The sequence below is a fragment of the Eublepharis macularius genome, chromosome 5 (genome assembly GCF_028583425.1).
Source record: "Eublepharis macularius isolate TG4126 chromosome 5, MPM_Emac_v1.0, whole genome shotgun sequence".
NCBI lineage: Eukaryota > Metazoa > Chordata > Lepidosauria > Squamata > Eublepharidae > Eublepharis > Eublepharis macularius.
In genome coordinates this window covers 167281945-167300498 of record NC_072794.1, presented here as the reverse complement: position 1 = coordinate 167300498, position 18554 = coordinate 167281945, and the positions used below count along the sequence as shown (strand labels likewise).

At 46.7% G+C, this 18554-nt stretch overlaps 1 protein-coding gene across 1 annotated transcript in view; it reads right to left on the bottom strand.

Moving 5' to 3' along the window:
- Window positions 1–18554, bottom strand: part of ZNF512B (zinc finger protein 512B) — an 82857-nt gene that overhangs the window by 2808 nt on the left and 61495 nt on the right. Inside the window, exons 14-16 of the mRNA XM_054980864.1 lie at window positions 13254–13355; window positions 8529–8591; window positions 1561–1659 (exon numbers count right to left, since the gene is read on the bottom strand). Coding sequence (XP_054836839.1) covers window positions 1561–1659; window positions 8529–8591; window positions 13254–13355 — 264 coding nt within the window. The remainder of the gene's footprint in view (window positions 1–1560; window positions 1660–8528; window positions 8592–13253; window positions 13356–18554) is intronic.

Here is an 18554-nt window from a genome sequence, read left to right as displayed (position 1 = left end):
GAGGGAAAGGACCTTGGCATGGCATAATTCCATAGAATCTACCCCCCAAAGTAGCCATTTTCTTCAGATGAACTGATCTCTGTGGCCTGGAGACTAGTTGCAATTCCGGGAGATCTCCAGCCACTATCTGGAGGCTGGCAACCCTAGTCTCTGCCCACTTTTGAGGGCTCTGAATTGGACACCATCTCATCCTGTTTCCAGTGCCAGCAAGACTAGGAAGGATCTTTGCGCGAGTTCTTCCGTGTGGAGGGAGACACGCACAGAAGGCGGGAAGACTCCTTGGAGGTCAATGTCGTGATCTCTGCATCTTTTTCAGATGCACGATTCCATTCGTCGTACCTAGCAAACGAAGTTCTAGCCATTTGCCCATGCGCCTTTTAAGTGAAGCCCCGAATCACGGTAGCAAGGGGATTTTCAAGAGATGTTCTGGAGAATTCTCATAAGCCTATCAGGGCTTCTCAAGCTCTGTCATGGTAGATAAACTTGCCTGATAGCTTGGCTATCGTCCTCTGCAATCAAGGATGGATTGGCCCTTCAACTTTTGGGAAAATTTCTTGATGGCCGGAATGAAGCTGAGCCGCTGTGCTACTGATGCGGCTGCAATGGGCACTCTGCTTGGACGCAGCCAATGCCACCCACAGCAAGTTGTAGGTTTGCCCATCACTTCCTCCTGTGTCATCACCAGCTGGTATGCAGGGAGATGGCAGATAAGCTTATGCCCTGGCAATTCCAGAGCCCCTGCGATCCAGAGTTGCAGGGGCTCTGGAATGTGTTCTAGGTCACACTCGCAGTACATCCAGAGGAACACCAATGGTCAACAAGATGGACCAGCAAGAACTGTGCGTATGCCCTAGAACATGCCAATAAATCATCTACGCTACTTTGCGGTTTCTGTTGATCACATGAATATAAGAAGCTGCCTTATACTGAATCAGACCCTCAGTCCATCAAGGTCAATATTGGCTGATTCCGCACACATTGAATAATGCACTTTCAATGCACTTTAGCAATCATTTGGATTTTTTGTTTCACACACGAAAAACTCAGTTCCAAATGATCTCTAAAGAGGATTGGAAGTGCATTATCCAACGTGTGCGGAATCAGCCATTGTCTCGCCTGACTCGTTGCTGCTTTCCAGAGTCTCGGGCAGAGGTCTTTCATGTCACCTACTACTTGGTTTTTTTAACCGGAGATGCTGGGGATCGAACCTGGGCCCTTCTGCATTCCAAACAGATGCTCTACCGTTGAGCCACAGCACCTCCCCTGCAGCCACAACCCCTCCCCTGACAGATTTCTGTTGCAAATATGCCGTAGTTTCTTGGCAGATGTGCGGATCGATAGACAGTTCCCCGAGGGGAGAAAGTCTAAAAACCTCTCCAAGAGTACTAAAAAAAAAGAACTTTTTTTTTTCAAAAAGAGGAGAGCGAAAGACATAAACTTGGCCAGCCCTCCTCAAGCACACCCTCATCGCAATCACACTTCTCTAGTCCTCGAGAAGGTTTTGAGCCACTGACAACATTTCCAGTGGAAATTCCTCGACCGGCAGAGCCCAGCACTTACCTCTGAGTGGGTCTTAATTATGTGATACTTGACTCCACTTTCTGAGCTAAATTCCTTCTGACACAGAAGACATCTATATTTCCCCACAGAGTGGTCTCCCTGCAAAGCAAACACCAGTTGTGTGAGTTCCCGCTCCTTCCACTCCTTCCACTCTGAAAACTTAAGAGCTCATCAACACAAAAGGCAGAAGGGATAATAGCATTGCTCTTGGACATTGCCACTTCAGACAGCAGGTAAAGGAATTATGTGGCCGAACGAGCCGACAGACAGACAGACAGACAGACATTGCACCTAGAAATCTAGATCTCAGGAAGAAATAAAACAGGCATGTCAGAAAGAACACATGGCTAAAATCTATGTGTAGAAAGATAAAAAAACCAGCGGGGGAACATTTTAACCTTCCAGGACATTCAGTTGCTGACCTAAAAGTAGCAGTTCTCCTGCAGAGGAATTTCAAAGGGAGATTAGAAAGAGAGGCTGCTGAATCGCAACCGATAATGAAGCTCAAGACAATGCATCCCCCTGGACTGAATCGAGACCTAGGCTTCCTGTCTCATTGCCAATGCTGATTTCTCCACACCCACTATCCTTCTGCATATCTCACCCTATGCAATCACGACTGCTATGGTCATTCTCCGGCTATTGTCATTTGGCATCTGAAATCACTCCACTTTCCAAGCTATAAGGACAGATGGTCTCACGTTCTAGCTGTATCTGAAGAAGTGAGCTGTGACTCACAAAAGCTCATACCCTGCCACAAATTTTGTTACTCTTATAGGTGCTACTAGTGTCAGGTTCTGGCATTTAGATCCCCATAGTACTCTACTGCACCCACTCCAGGGTATGAGTTAAAGTTACTTCATGAGAGATCCATCAGTATCAGCATACACAGACAAGGGTATTGGCAGAAGTGACGTGTGTAAGGTTGGAGGGGTTAGTTATAGGGAAAGTTCCTGCCTTTAGGATATGGACAGTTAGGATTCTGGCGCGAAGGAGCCAGAAGGGGGGAGGGGGTTTGAGACAGGAGGCGAGAAGAACTGTAGGAGAGATGAAGTTATTTTCGGTTCCCAGGGAGAAGCTGGCACTCAAGGACACATTCCTGCAAAAACTAAAGTAGACACCACAGTAGGCACCTGCCAGATAAGCAACTCCCAGCCAAATAGGCCACCAATGTGCAACTTCACATACTCTCAGAGGATCAGTACAGAACACAGAAAATACTCATGGCAGACATATATCTTTCTCTTTTCTATTGCCATGTGCAGAAAGATTTCCTCCCATAGGAGAACATTCAAACAGGTGTGCAGTCTGAAGTTGTACAGTCCGGGAATTATTTTATTACATGCTCTTCCTGTCGGTGTGGATTAGATGGGCATAACAAACCATTTGCAAACTTGAACAACCTTTCTTTTGAGCCCGGAGATATTGATGTTTCTTTTCACCCTAGTAGGACGACTGATTACCAAGTTGCAATGTTTGTGTGAGAGATGGGACTCTTGCCTGGTGACACAGGCTGCTCTAGTGACCAGGGGCCATTTCATAGAAAAAGAGCTGCAGGAACTCATTAACGTAACTTATTAGCATATGCCATGCTTCTTGACATCACCTGAAGTGTGTCATTAGCATAATTGATTTGATCGGGCTCAAAATGGCTGGGATTCGGCCGCCTGGCACCAACCAGATCCGGGCCGTTTCGGCCCCGATCCAGGCCAAAACGGGCCCCAAATGGCCATTTTGGGCCCATTTGGGCCCGGATCAGGGCCTAAACAGCCCAGATTGGTTCGGTGCCCAGCAGGGAAGGGTTCCCCCGACCAGCGCCGACCCGATTTAGGCCTTTTCGGCCCCGATCTAGGCCGAAATGGCCCAAAATGGCCGAAAGTCAGGTGGGCAGGGCCACCTGACATGTGACCTGTTGGGGGAACTGCCAGAACGGTGTTCCAGAGCATTCCCCCTCAAAAATGAGCCCTGCTAGTGACTACAGCAGTAAGTGCAAAGTGTTTACTAACTGCCGTGCATCCACCGGGCTTATGCAAACTGGAATTACTCAAGTATAAACCATGGAGGCAAGCTAGCTGCTGCTCTCTGGCTTGTAACCTATTTCAGACGTGGTACAGAAGGCTGAAGAGGCAGGTTGAGCGTAAGAGCCTATTTTAAGTGTAAGAGTTGGTCCTGAAATGTATGGATTAACAACGGAGCATCAGAGCAGAGAATTTCTCTGCATGCTCTGATGTGTGCGTGTTATGTGCCGTTAAGTCGCCCCCGACCCATCTTGACGGCACATAACACACACATCAGAGCACGCAGAGAAATCCTCTTTCCACTCTGTGAACCTGGGCAGATCATGAGAGGGAGGGCAAGAAGGGTTACCTCAGTGCTTAGTTCTCGCGGCCCCATCTTACATGCCCGGGGTAATGCCGATCACCACCTTGGGGTCAGGTAGCAATCTTCCCCAGCCATTTTGCCATCTTTGGGGCACGGAGTAAGGGTCACTGGGTGTGTGTGTGGAGGGGAGATATTTGTGAATTTCCTGCATTGTGCAGGGGGTTGGAATAGATGACCCTAAAGGTTCCTTCCCACTCTATGATTCGATGATGCCGCAGCGGATTCAAAACCTGGCTCAGCCATTAGGCTCTTTGAACTTTCATGGGGTCCGGGGGGGGGGGTGCCTCCCTCCTCCTCAAAGCAACATTTCAGGGAGATCAGTGGGCTGCAGCAGGAGCAGAGTGGGCACCAAAGTTTTGTTCTGCTGACGGAAGTGCCTTCCATTAGTGGGAAACAGTCTGGGAATGTTTAGTTTGGAGAAGAGGAGGTTGAGGGGGCACATGATCGCTCTCTTTAAATGTTTGAAAGGCTGTCATTTGGAGGAAGGCAGGGAGGTGTTCCAGTTGGCAGCAGAGGATAGGACCTGAAGCAACGGACTTAAATTGCATGCAGAAAGGTACTGGCTGGATATTAGGAAAAACTTTTTCACGGTCAGAGTAGTTCAAAGGTGAAATCAGCTGCCTAGGGAGGTGGTGAGCTCCCCTTCACTGGCAGTTTTCAAGAAGAGGCTGGATGAATATTAGTCAGGGATGCTTTAGGCTGATCCTGCACTGGGCAAGGGGTTGAACTAGATGGTCTGTATGGCCCCTTCCAACTCCGTGATTCTGTGATTCTCTGATTCTGGATCCAACCCCTAATCCTACTAGCACTGCCAGCAAGGTATCTTACGGGGACTTTGGAAGCTATGCAAAAAGGCATTCCTTCAAGTGTTGTATATCTCAATGTTGGTTCATTTCAAACCTTGGAAGTCAAATTAGCACAGTGGTGAAGTGGTTCGGCTGTGAATCAGCACTCTACTGGTTTGAATCCCACTACTGACACAAGCTCAGTAGGTGGCCTTGGGTAAGCCCCTCCTCTCAGCCCCGGCTCCCCAGCGGTATTGTGGGGATAATAACAACACTAGCTTGTTCACCACTCTGGGTGAGGCACTGATCTGTCTAGAAGAGCGGTATAAGTGCAATTATTGTTATTATTATTATTATTATTACCGCAATCATTATTCATTAAATGTAAACATAAATAATCTATTTTTGTACAACTCTCACAGAAGCCAGGCAGTTCATTTTGGGCTGCAAACACTCAAAAAGAGCAGAGCTTTCCTCCAATTTATGGTGAAGTCAGATCAATAAAGGCTTTCAGTAATTTCTCTTTTAGGTTGTCGAGCAGCTAATTAAAACACTAGATTTCTGTCATCAGCGACCTCGTGAATGAGCTTTCAACTCTGCCTGGATCAACCCCGAGAGTACATAATACGTTCTCCATTGACAAGTACATAATGGACAATCTCCCAAAGGGAACAGGAGAAATGGCAAGATTTGTTTGCAACTGAGATCCGTGGCATAGATTTGAAATAAGATGTTTTTCGTTGTATTATATGCATCTTTCAGAAGCAGCTCAACCGACAAATCAGCCATTCCCCAGTCTATTTGAAAATGCAGCAGTGTGGATTTCAAAAATCAGATTAGGAAAATACTAGCGTCGAGCCAAGTTTTCAAGAGTTTTCAAGAATGTTGTGGTTAATGAAACTATAAATGTGAGGGATAGAACATTATTATGGTATATGATTATAGCGGCAAGATTGCTGTATGCACAATATTGGAAGCAAGACAAGATACCAGAAGTCGATGAGTGGATACAAAAACATTTGTATATGGTGGAAATGGACAAATTAACTAGAAAGCTAAAAGAACAAAGTTCAAATGATTTTTGACAGATTGGAGAAAACTTAAAGACTATTTGGAAACAGTGGTTGTTGTGTGTTTTCCGGGCTGTATTGCCGTGGTCTTGGCATTGTAGTTCCTGACGTTTCGCCAGCAGCTGTGGCTGGCATCTTCAGAGGTGTAGCACCAAAAGACAGAGATCTCTCAGTGTCACAGTATTTGGAAAACAATTGGGATGTAAAAGACCAAATGTGGTCTATGGACAATTTTTGATGAGTATTATGTAACTTGTTGAATTGAATATTGATTGTAAATTTACCTTTGAAGATTATGGAAAATAATAGAATTAGAGGGAACAATGTATGAATTATAGGGTACAAGTGCTGTTGGAGGTCTGATGGGAGGGAGGGGAAGGGTGGGTTGGGGATAAATTTGTACTTTGTAGGAGAAAGAAACAGTGTAGTGTATATGTTTTTTTTATGTTTGTTCTCAACCTATCCAATAAAGTGTTTCTTTTAAAAAAAAAAGATTGTTGCGGTTAATCTAGGTCAGGGATCCCCAACTTTTTGGCACATGGGGGCCGCATTAGAGTGCCCAGTGCCTAAAGAGGGCCACAGCTTAACTCAAAATGCAACAAAATTGCAGGGTGATAGCAGCAAATAAGCAGGTTGGAGGGCTGCACGGAAAGAGCTTGGGGGCCGCATGTGGCCCGTGGGCCGCAGGTTGGGGACCCCTGATCTAGGTTAAAAGAAGCAACAACATTTTATTTAAGCAGCTGCTGTCGCACCAAAATGGAGAACTACAGCTGTGGCACAGTTATCTAAGTTACAGAACAAAGAAGCTAGAATTCATTGGTTTATCAAAGTAGGAAGGCACATCTTGTTAATACACAGTTGCTTCATTCATAGTAAAGCAACTTCATTGGCAGCATACACTTCTGACATCTGGAGAACTTACTGTGGGCACCTGGGCTACAGGTACCGTGGGAGACACAGGTACCAGTCAGAGAGCTTGAAAAGCAAAAGGTTTCAGTTAAGAGCCTGAGTAAAAAAGAAATGGTTTGGTGCCAAAAAGGCAATAAAGTAGGTGCCAGGCAACGATCAAGGGGGACGGTGTGCCAGAGGTGCCACCACTGAAAAAGCCTGTTCTCCGGTTGCCACCCTCCTCACCTGTACAGGAAGGGGCACTGAGACCAAGCCCTGGGGAGAAGATATTAACTAGCAGATTTCACAGGTAAGCGCCTGCCGCTGCGTAGTAACCCTCAGGTGTTTGGGGTGAGTCGCAGTCTCTGGAGAGGTCCCCTCTTCTGAGGAAGTTCCATGCTGCTTTGCCCAGGGCAAATCCAAACATGCAGTCAGATGCTTTGTCTATGGCTGCTTCCACACACGTTGGATAATCCACTTTCAGTACTCTTTAGTGAACATTTGGAACTGCTTTTCCATGCGCGGAACAAAAAAATCACTTCCAAAGGATTGCTAAAGTGCATTGAAAGTGCATTATTCAACGTGTGTGGAAATGGCTATTATTTACTCCAGATATATTAAACAGAGGCAGTGCCAGGAGAGGCGATCCATGCAGTCCCTCCACAGCCCTTCGCCATCTTCTGGCCCTTGACTGCCTCTGTGGCCTCAGGGGAAGGGGGCTGCCTCCGTTCCCACCTTTCTCCTTCCACTGACCTTCATCCTGCCAGGCCTGAAGCCGATGGCTGGAGGACTCCTCATTTGTTGCTGGCCCAGCCCTTTTTACGAGAGTCTGGCAGACTGCGCTTGCTCTCCAGAGCCCCAGATTCCTGTGAGAACTTCTTCTCTTGGTGGGAGGCTCACCCAGTGGCACCCGGGGCAGGAAGTGCCACCCTTGATACCTTTGCGATGACGTCACTTCCATGATGTCATCGTGCAAGGGCGCGACCCCGCCCTCCCAAGAGCGCTCTGTGGTTCAGGCAGCTTGCCTCACTGCCCCTTACCTCTTCACCGCAGCTGCGGGTGGCTGTGGCAAAGAGGTAAGGGGCAGGGAGGCACGCATGGCCCAAACTGCAGGAGCGCTCTGGGGGGAGGGGGGCTGGGAGGCAGGCAGCAGCAGCGCGGGTGGCTGGGACAAAGGAGCGGGGAGGCGGGCCACAAGGGTGTGCCCCCGCCCGCCCCAGGTTGCTCCTGCAGTTCAGGCTGCTCGCCTCGCCACCCCTTACCTCTTCGCTGCAGCTGCCTGCACTGCTACTGGGCGCTGAGCTGATGGCAGTGGTGTAGGCGGCTGCGACAAAGAGGTAAGGGGCGGGAATACGAGTGGCCCGAACCGTGGGAGTGGGGATGGTCAGGAGACGAGCAGGGAGGCAGGCTGCCTGCTGCATCGCCCAGCTCATTGGGTGCCGAGCTGGCGGCGGCAGCGAAGGGGTGGGGAGGCGAGTGGGGGCGCTCCTGGGGGGCCATGGATGTGGCACCCCCTCAAAAGTTTGCACCCAGGGTGGCCGCCCTCCTGGCCCTCCCCACGCTACGCCTCTGGGCTCACCAATTGCTGGTGTGGGTTGATCCAGCTGTTGCATGCCCCCTCCCTTCCCTCCATGGCTGCCTGTTATCATTGATGCAGCAGAACCTCCAAACTCTTCTCCACCCCGCCGACTTCCTCCCCTGCCCAGAACAGCCACCGCTGGAGGCGAGCGCCTCTCCATCTCCAGACCAGCAGCCCAGACATGCAGCTGCGATCAGCCACAGGGTGACAGACCAAGTGACAAAACGAATGAGCCCTGTCCCGCCCGTCTCTGACGACTCTTACCTTGTTGCAGTTTGCAAGGTGGGCTTTTAAACCAGACACGCTGGAATAGATGGCGGCGCAGCACTGAGAAGAAAAAGAGAAAGGCAGACGGTGAGCAGGGCTTGCCCGCCCCTCCCTCTCCTGACCAGAAAAGGGGTCCCTGCATTTCCTGGACTACATCCCCGCCGTTCCCAGGAGGCCCCTTCTCATGGCGAATGCCATCTAATCAACACGAGGTTCTTTGATAGCAGTCCACTAGGATCTCGCCACATGCTTCTCATTAAGACTAATGGGAGTCATGTGGCTTAGTCCTTAGTAGGCAAAATTTATCCTTAAACGAGTCTTTTGAAATGTGCACGTTCAACAAGCAGTTATGAGAGGCCCTGCTGGGCGCTGGGAGATCTTACAGCAGCACCGGCAGCGGCCGCTGCTCAAAGGAAAACCGAGCTGAATTGTCTACAGGATGGCTCAGCCTAGTTAACATCGTGCGCCTTGTCAAAAAGCATGTGTCTGAAATTAATTAGACTTCACATCTCACTCCTTCCAAAAAGCAATCTCCCCAGCCCCCCAGTTTTCAGATTCCCTCCATTCTCTTAACAACCCTTTCTGGTAGATCATAGATGGCTGCCTACTTAGAAGGCTGAATTCTTCCTAGCCAAGCTGCTCAGCGTGGAAATGCACATTACTAAGTACCTAGGGATGATTAAGTGAACCTAATTTCATGTGTTCCCCCTCTAATTGTCCGTGCACTCAGTTGCACAGTCACACTTCAGTTTGCTCCGTGTGAATACATTCATGCGGTCAATACCAGTTCCTCCTTGATTGCTAAAAGTCTCACATTTATTGTGAGGCACCACATTCTGATAAGAATGTGGTTTAAAATTGATGCAAACGGTTGCATTACATTTCTATAAAGGAATAGCTCTGGCTATGCCTTTCTTTGCTACCCCTGTAGGTAATCTTTGACAAGGAAATTCTCTGCTTATAACTGCCAAAATCCCAGTTTCCCCCACCTCCCACATCCTTTCATTGAAATGTAGATCTTGACACTTTCTCATACCTTAAATAAATACAAATTGGCAAGTCAAAGGAGCCTACAGTACTTGTTCTTGAAGCGAAAATAGAGCTGAATTGGTGCTCTGCCCTTCTGACTCACTTGAGGATGCAATCACACAAAGGGAGCTCCCATGAGAGCAGCATGCATGTGAGCCGAGCAAGACACAGCCTGCACGTGAATTGAGGACCACACATAAAATATTGCATTTGAGCATCCCCGGGTACTTAATAATGTGTATTTCCACTCTCAGAGGCCAGACACCTCTGGCCACGACATCAGAACTTGGCCAGGAATGACGCAGCCATTCCACATTTCCCAAGCTGAAAATACCCTTGGTGTTAAGAAATGCTGCAAACTCTGCAAAGAAATGCTGCAAACTCTTATGTCTTCTCTGGAAGCAGCTCCACAGGTCTTTGCATCATCGCCAGTGTTCTTAGACAGCCCCTCTCCCAGCACTGGGAAGGCGAAAGTGTGGGTCTGCCCAGAAGTGACACGTGAATCTCAGGTGTGGTGCAGTAGTTTGAGTTTCAAGGCTGTGACGTGGGAAATCCAAGTTCAAATCTATGCTGAGCCGTGAGACTCACACAGCAATCTCGGGCCAGTCTCAGAGCTGACCTTAACTCAAAGTGTTGTTACAGGAGAAGGGCAGAACTGCATATGCAACCCCGCAACTTGGCAAACGCCACCCCTAGGAGCTATTTTGGATCAGGCAAACAGCACCAGGGAAGGGCAAAAGTCCCTACGCCCCACACACCATGGTGCTGATTAGAGATGGGCATGAAGTGGGAAAACAGCGGTTTGTTGTGGTTCGTTGCGTTTCACAAACCATGAACCGGCATGAAATTGCCCAGTTTGTGAACCGGTTCATTTGATTCGTGAATTCGTCACTTCCGGGTCAGCAGAAGGTCTGCAGAAAGCCCCTCCCACCATTGCCTAGGAAACTGATCGGTGTCAGGCTGTCTGCAGTGACGAATCGAAAAATGAACCACCTTAAAAATTGTCGTGGTTCGTCGCAGTTTGTCAGAAATGTCCTCCAACAAACCGCTGGTTCGTGAACCATGAACCGACCCGGTTCGTGATGAACTTTGGTTCGTATTTCGGTTTGTGCCCACCTCTAGTGCTGATCCTAATTGGGGGCTTGCAAGTATTGGGAAATTAGTTCCCCACAGCTGCTGTGACTGACTGTGAGGAATAAGAATTGGGTCTGAGAACTCCGACTTGACTTGTTAAAAAACATCAAGAAGTAAGCTATAGAAATGCATCCAAAGCTGGTTTGTGTGTGTGTGTGTGTGTATTTTTTATTTTTCTTCCTGGAAAAATAAATGTGTCTGATTTGTTGGGAAGATTAAATGCAACCGCTCTCGAGAAGCTGAAAATCCATGCATGCAAACAACTAATCAGAATGGCCTGCATGCACACGATGCGTGATCTGTATATACAGCTCTGCTAATTGCATCCCCTGGCTTCAAAAATCAGTGCCGTCTTTCCCCTAATTAGGACACGCACACAAAATTCCAGCCGAAAAGCAAGTTGCTTTGCCGCAACAAAGAGACCTGCAACATCTGGCTGACCTGCCAGAGCAACCTGCCACGGCTGAGGTGCAAAAGGGTTTCAGACAGAGGCGGGTTCAGTGCTTAATGAGCAAACAAGCCGCTGCCAAGGATGAACCGCAGGGCTGGGTTGTGGAGTTTCCACAACGAGATCCAAAGCTTAATTGCCTGGCTGCAGCTGGGGGAAACAAAGATCTCAGTTGATGCACAGGGCCGCTTTGCACGTGGTCTTTTTTTTCAAGTGCGCATCTAAAGTTGACGTGTTAAGAATGAAACAAACCTATCTGCAACACACAGTTCAATTATTTAGTCAACACATTGTGACAGCCGGGATTGAGAGCTTCAGGGGATGCAGGCCCCGTTTCCAGGATCCCAAAATTCCTTTACCCACAATTCAGAGGGGCATGCAGGGTTTCATCACATTATCAGTGCCGCTAGATATTGCTCCCCCTTGGGGCTAGGAAGCATGTGGCTTCCAATGCAAAAGAGGTCCCCTAAAAAAAAAACCCTGCCTCTTAGCGAGTTCTGGACAGGCTGTTGAACCAAACAATGCCTGTCCCTATCGACAGTGCAAAGGGAATCAAATTTGTAGCATGCACCATCAATCACAGCTGGCTTAACCCACCATACTGCACCATTGTTTTGGCTACTGGGACCAATGCTGCTCCCATTCAGCCGACAAATTCGGTGAGAGATTGCCCTATGTGTTGTAAGGACCAGGCCTTGGACCACTTAATACAGAATGCTAAGTTTGAAACTTTGGTTCAGGCCAAACTTTGGTTCAGGCCAAACTTTGGTTTGGTCCTGCAGATTTCTTACCAGGCCTGTTTGCTGGGAAAGTCCCAGGATCTATTAATTAACTGCACCGGGGCTGCTTTCTTCCCGTGAGAGAGTGGCCTTGGAGAAGGCCAGAGCCTGGCGCTGATCTCAGCTATAGCCGTACTCCCTAAACTTTCACAGTGCTGTAATGTTCAATTAAGTAACTGAGCCTTGATTGGTTCTTGTGAGTGGGCAGTTGCCCCCCCTAGATTCCAAGAAGCCTTTTTGTCCCTAGGCAATTCATCAGTCTTGCTACCTTGCAGCCATTGCAAATCACCTGCAAGGTGAAAGAGAGCTCCTCAGCTCCATGCCAGGACGCCTCGAGTAAGCTGGCGTGGATGGACTTTGGTAAGATCAACCAGCTTGGGGACCAACTCAGAGATGCTTAGTCAGTTAGCAAATAGTATTTTAGCTATTTAAAACATATTCAGAGCAGCAAGCTGTTATCTGTTTTCTGCCTTGCCTAAATGCTTTTCAAGAGCGGTTTCTGCCTTGCACACGCTCCTCTGTTCTTTCTTTAAGAAATTCCAATAAGATATTTTACCTGCCTGTGTCCAGTGTTGCTTGCCAAGGAGGTACACACACTCGAAAGAACCCAGGAAGCAGGGGTGCTTCAAAACAAACAACCAGAACTTTCAGAGGCTCCTAGGAGCCCTGAGTGGCTAGGAGAGCCGTCAGGGGTGGGAGATGAAAGTCTCTGGGTCGATACATGTGCCTTGTCACTTCCTATAACCAAACGCTGCTCACTTACATTATTAGCAAAGAAAGGTGAGTACACACGAGTAGGGTGTAATAGTAAATCAATTAATACAATACAGTCAAAACAATATATGGGAGTATAAAACTCTCAGCATAATCAAGGAATCACAAAAGTAACTGTAACAATAAATCATACATCAAGCTCAAAATTTAGAGCACCTATGAGAATCACACTACAAATCAAAGTGCTACATAATACAATAAGGAAGACATCCAACAGGTAAGTTTCCAATGTAAAGTCAGTAATCTCTGTTTTCTTTCTTTCCAGGTAGAGCTGTTACTGGTAGGATGCAGTAGATGGTATTTCATCCCACCAGTAACAGCTCCACCTGGTACTTTGTAGTGTTATTCTCATAGGTGCTCTAAGTTTTGACCTTGATGTATGATTTATTGTTACAGTTACTTTTTGTGATTCCTTGATTATGCTGAGAGCTTTATACTCCAATATATTGTTTTGACTATACTGTATTCATCGATTTACTATTACACCCTGCTCGTGTGGACTCACTTTTCTTTGCTATATTTGAGTGGGTTCCTCTCTTGTTTTTGTTATACACTTACATTATTAGGGCAGTTGATGTGTCCTTTCTCCTTCACTTCATTCTTCCAGGTCTCCAGAAGCCGCGGGTTCAGCTTTGGTAGCCCAGGCCGGGTATAATTTAGCTGCCAAAGAAGAGGCGGTTGTTAATAATTCGTCACGAAGTCAGCTGGGGTGGGGGTGGGGGTGCGGCATGACAGACAAATGTTGCAGGTTTTGCTGGAGATGCTCTGCTGGATGTTGGACTCATATTGGAACCAAGCCTGATGGCAAACACAGAGCTGCCACACCAAACCGAAACCCTGTAAGTTCCTCCTTTTCCTCCCTGTAACGTATTATGAGGGGGCATCTGTGAGTGGTGAGATTTTAAATCTTAGAATCGTGGAATCAGGAGGGGCCTTCTAGGTAGGCTTACCAGTTGCTTGCCAGTGGCGTGCAATCTTCCCTAGTGATCTCCCGCCACCAGCAGGCAATTGAGCCAGAATTAGCCCCGCGCAAACCACGGGAGTGCGCCTGTGGCCAGCATGATGATGTAACTTCCCGGAAGTGATGTCATCATACCTCTCTGGGAGTGCTCACATGTTTATGCCTCGAAAGGTAAAGTCCCAGGTCTCCCACCTCCCACTGGAAGGGGATAGGGATCTGGGCACCTTACTTGTAGGCCATTTAGACCAACCCCTGCTCAGTGCAGGAAATCAAAAGATGGTGCATCCATGACAGATGGTTTCCCAGCTTCTGACTGAAGAGCTCCAGAGAGGAAATGGTCCTGCCCCCTCGTTAACCGCCTCGCTTGTTATACCACTCATACAGTTATTATTATTGATGTTTATTTATAGCCTGCCTTTCTCACTGAGATCCAAGGCAGATTACATACTGCAAGTGAATATAATATAATCAATAGCTAGAACATGCACAGAGCAAAAATACAGCGTGAGCTACAGTTGCAGCGTTCAGTGGAAAGAAATATAGCTACATCAGGAGACAGTACCCAGTAGCATAGTCTATATTCTTTGTCCCTTATCAAAGTATCTCTTTTATCTATTAAGAAGTTTCTCCTAAGGTTTGACTGTAATTTCACCTTCTATAACTTAAGCCCATAAGACCTAGTCCCTACCCCATACAGTAGAGAATGAGTCTTTGCCCACTTCGATGAGACAGTCCTTCAGTGCTTCGATGAGTGTAATCGTGTCTCCTTCCAGTCTTGTCTTCTCCACACTAAACATACCCAATTACTTTGCATCCCCAATTCCTCCACACTAAACACACACATTCCCAATTTTCTCACAAGACTTATTTCGAGATCCTCTACCCATCTGTTCTTCCTTCTTCAGCACTTGCACCAATTTGTCTACGCCATTTTTAAAGTATGCTGGTTGGGCAGGGCTTTTTTTCAGTGGGAACGCGGTGGAACAGAGTTCCGGCACCTCTTGAAAATGGCCACATGGCCGGTGGCCCCGCCCCCTGATCTCCAGACAGAGGGGAGTTTAGATTGCCCTCTGCGCTGCCGAGCGGCGCAGAGGGCAATCTAAACTCCCCTCTGCCTGGAGATCAGGGGGCGGGGCCACCGGCCATGTGGCCATTTTCGCCAAGGGCAATTGAAACTTTTAAAAACTCCCCCCTTGTTCCAGCTGACCCAAAGTGATGTCATTGTGCGGTCTTGACTTCCACCACTGAGTTCCACCACCTCTTTTCCCAGAAAAAAAGCCCTGGACGGGGCATCAAACTGACTAAGGTGGAGTGGAAACGGCCCCTTCCGGAAGTTACAGCAGGAAAGAGGCCTTTCATCCGACCGCAGGCTGCTGACAAGCTGTTGTGTTTCTTCCTCCACAAGAAAACAGACTTCAGAACTTCCCTACAATACGTCTAGGCCGCAGCTTCCCAGAGGAATTGCGGAAGCCCATGCTGTGGTTTAGAAATGTTGAGAGGCATTACTGTCTCTCTGTTAAGACAAGGCCTCGGGCAGGGAATATGCACTTTTCCCCATGCTGTTACTCTGTACAGCCTTTTATTGAGGGGAGCTCTCCGTAGCCCAATTCTTAAGAGACCGCACCGCGTCCAGCCAAGAATGGAGTGTAGTTAAGAGGATGGAAGAAGGGCCTCCAACTGACAGATTTATTTAATCAGCTTTCAGCAGTTCAGGTTGCTCCCTTCTCTGAAAAACCTTCTTTCTCCTAAATTCACAGTCCAAAATTGTTTACTGGAGACAGGGCCGTAGCTCAGAGGTAAGAAATAGCTTTGCATGCCAAAGAACTCTGGTACAAACATGACATTTCCAGACAAAGTATTCATTTTCAACTGGTGGGGAAGAACCTATAATAGAGTTACATAATACGGCTGCACCATTACCACCTTTAAACTGCTATAAGAGGAGGACCTGACACTGTCCCATTCCTCAGGTTTCAGAGGAGGACAAGTCGAAGAGTTAGAAAGATAGAGAGGCCAGGGCATCTGTTTACTATTTACTGCTCTGAGTATCCTTTGATGTGTAGACTGTTATTCTCAGGACTTCCTCCGCATGACCTTCTTCTCTTCCTGTTTTGACACACATTTCTTTTCCCTTCTCTCCTCATGGATGCAGGACTTGTCTTGCCATCCACGTCCATCCTTACATTGGATAGGTAGATAGGAATCTATCTCTCCTCCTTTCCTATCAGAGTATGGAGTTCCCACAATAAAGAACTCTTATTTCCTTTCTAAATATAAGCAAGTGGATGGTTTGTTATTTTCTGTCCTACACTTACAGCGCCCACGATCACACTTTCACTGCAAACGATATAACTCTGCTAAAGGTCCAGCTATAGAATCCTTTAAATAGGTTTCTGGGGCCAACATACAATTTAATTGTCGAAGGCTTTCACGGCCGGAGAACGATGGTTGTTGCGGATTTTCCGGGCTGTATAGCTGTGGTCTTGGCATTGTAGCTGCTGGCGAAACGTCAGGAACTACAATGCCAAGACCACGGCTATACAGCCCGGAAAATCCACAACAATCAACATACAATTTGTTTATCATAAAATAATAAGAAAATATGATACTTAACAAGAATGAAAAAGACGCAAAAGAAGAGAATCGGAGAAGGAAAAAATAATTAAAACTAGATCTCGTGTTGCAAACTGGGTTTATAGGATAGTCCTAGGTTTTGAAAAGGAAGGGCGCAGACTGCTGGTACAAGGATCTCAGCGAACACTGCTGGAAAAGACCCCTGGCATGAATCATAGAATCATAGGGTTGGAAGGGACCTCCAGGGTCATCTAGTCCAACCCCCTGCACAATGCAGGAAACTCACAACTGCTCCCCTCCACACCCCTAGTGACCCCTGCTCCATGCCCAGAAGATGGCAAAACACCGTCAGGATCCCTAGCCGAACTGGCCTGGAAAAAATTGCTACCTGATCCCAAGATAGCAACTGGCTGTACCCTGGGCCACGAGAACGAACCCACGTAGGTGAGTAACGTGTACAGAGACTCTAGGTCTTTGCCTGCTTTGGGGGACTCATACATGGGCCTTGGCCTTCCTTGTTTCCAGCATCCACAGTTGCTATTGCTGAAAACAGGAAGAGCGGGCATCCATTCCAAGCGTTCTCAAGGGCGGCGGATAACCAAATGTGGCGTTTATAGCCAAAAAGTCATCCATCCCTTCCCCTCTCCCCACCGAATATGCAGTAATAGGTAATTTCATTCAGCGGCCTGATACAGCATCAGGCAGGTTCCTAAGATCAAAAGAAGAGCCCTGCTCAGTCAGAACACGGATTCTCCACCAAATCCAACGTTTTGTTTCAACCAGCAATAAAACAGATTCCTCAAGGAAGCACGCAAAAGCAGGGCATGAAAGCCTTCCCAATGCTTGTCTATGCGCAACCGAGATTCAGAGACATCCTGTGCACGGACATTCAGCTATCACGTTAATAGCTACCATACACGTATCACAATGGATGAATGGGAATTTTTGTGGAAAAATACCATGAAAATATCTACATGTGTTAATTTAAAAGAGAATGGATATAAGATGATGTACAGATGGTACTTAACACCGAAAAAATTAGCAAATATGAGTAATGCTATGTCAAACAAGTGCTGGAAATGTAAACAATATGAAGGCTCTTTTTATCATATGTGGTGGACTTGTGATAAAGCCAAACAATATCGGTCCAAAATACACGCAGAAATGTTGAAAATTATAAAAGGTAATTTACCGAAAAGCCCTGAACTATTTCTACTTGGACTTAAAATGGAAAAAATGAGACTAACAGATAGGACATTAATATGGTATATGACGGTGGCAGCAAGATTATTATATGCGCAATATCGGAAGCAAGAGGAAATACCAGAGATCGAAGATTGGATACAAAAACTGTTACATATGGTGGAGATGGACAAATTAACTAGAAAGCTGAAAGAACAAAGTACAAATGAATTTTTAAAGGATCGGGAAAAATTTAAAGAATATTTGGAAAATGAATGGGATGTAAAAGGACAATTATGATCGATGGATAACTATTGATGTCTATAGGATAGAGAACTAGAATTTGTGAAAAAAGAACTTTACCTTGAAGAATTAGAAAAATCAGAAGTATTAAAATAGAGGAATATATTAAGATTTAAATAGGTTTTAGTGCTGTGGGGGGGTCAAGGGTAAGGGGGGAAGAGGGTGGGAAATGTTGATTGGAGAAATGTAAGACAATTAATCTGTAGGAGGGGGAAACTAAATGGATGTTTTACAAAATTTGTAATACCTATTTTACTCTACCTAATAATAGCTACCATACATGTTCAAGTCCAAACGCATCTCTCCAAAACACATGCGTCAGCAGCATTACAAAATCACAACTGATGCTACAAGTTACCTGCCCCAACCTCATGAGTTTTATTGAAGTTTCAAAATTGTATTATCATTAATTATTGTAAAGGTGTTTTGGGGTAACCAGCTTTGGGTCCACTAGAACCAAAGAAAGGTAAGGTAGAACTAGAGCAAACAAGTAAATTTTGAGATGAATAATGTTCGTACTAAGTTGTCTAGGACATAAATTACTTCCCCCACCCCCTCACAATGGCTGTGTGCCTGATCCTCTTTGGAAAGCTACTAAGGAACTCCATCAATATCTTTAAACATAGGTCAAATTAGGGGAGGCCAGCCAAAAAAAAAAAGTTTTATTTGGATCCAGGTATCTATCCATGAGCCTGCTGATGTGGGGAGGGCAGAATACAAATCGAATAAAATAAATAAATATCCAGAATACTATAAATATTTCATATTCCTAAAGGTAGGTAAAGGTAGTCCCCTGTGCAAACACCAAGTCATTACTGTCCCATGGGGGGGATGTCGCA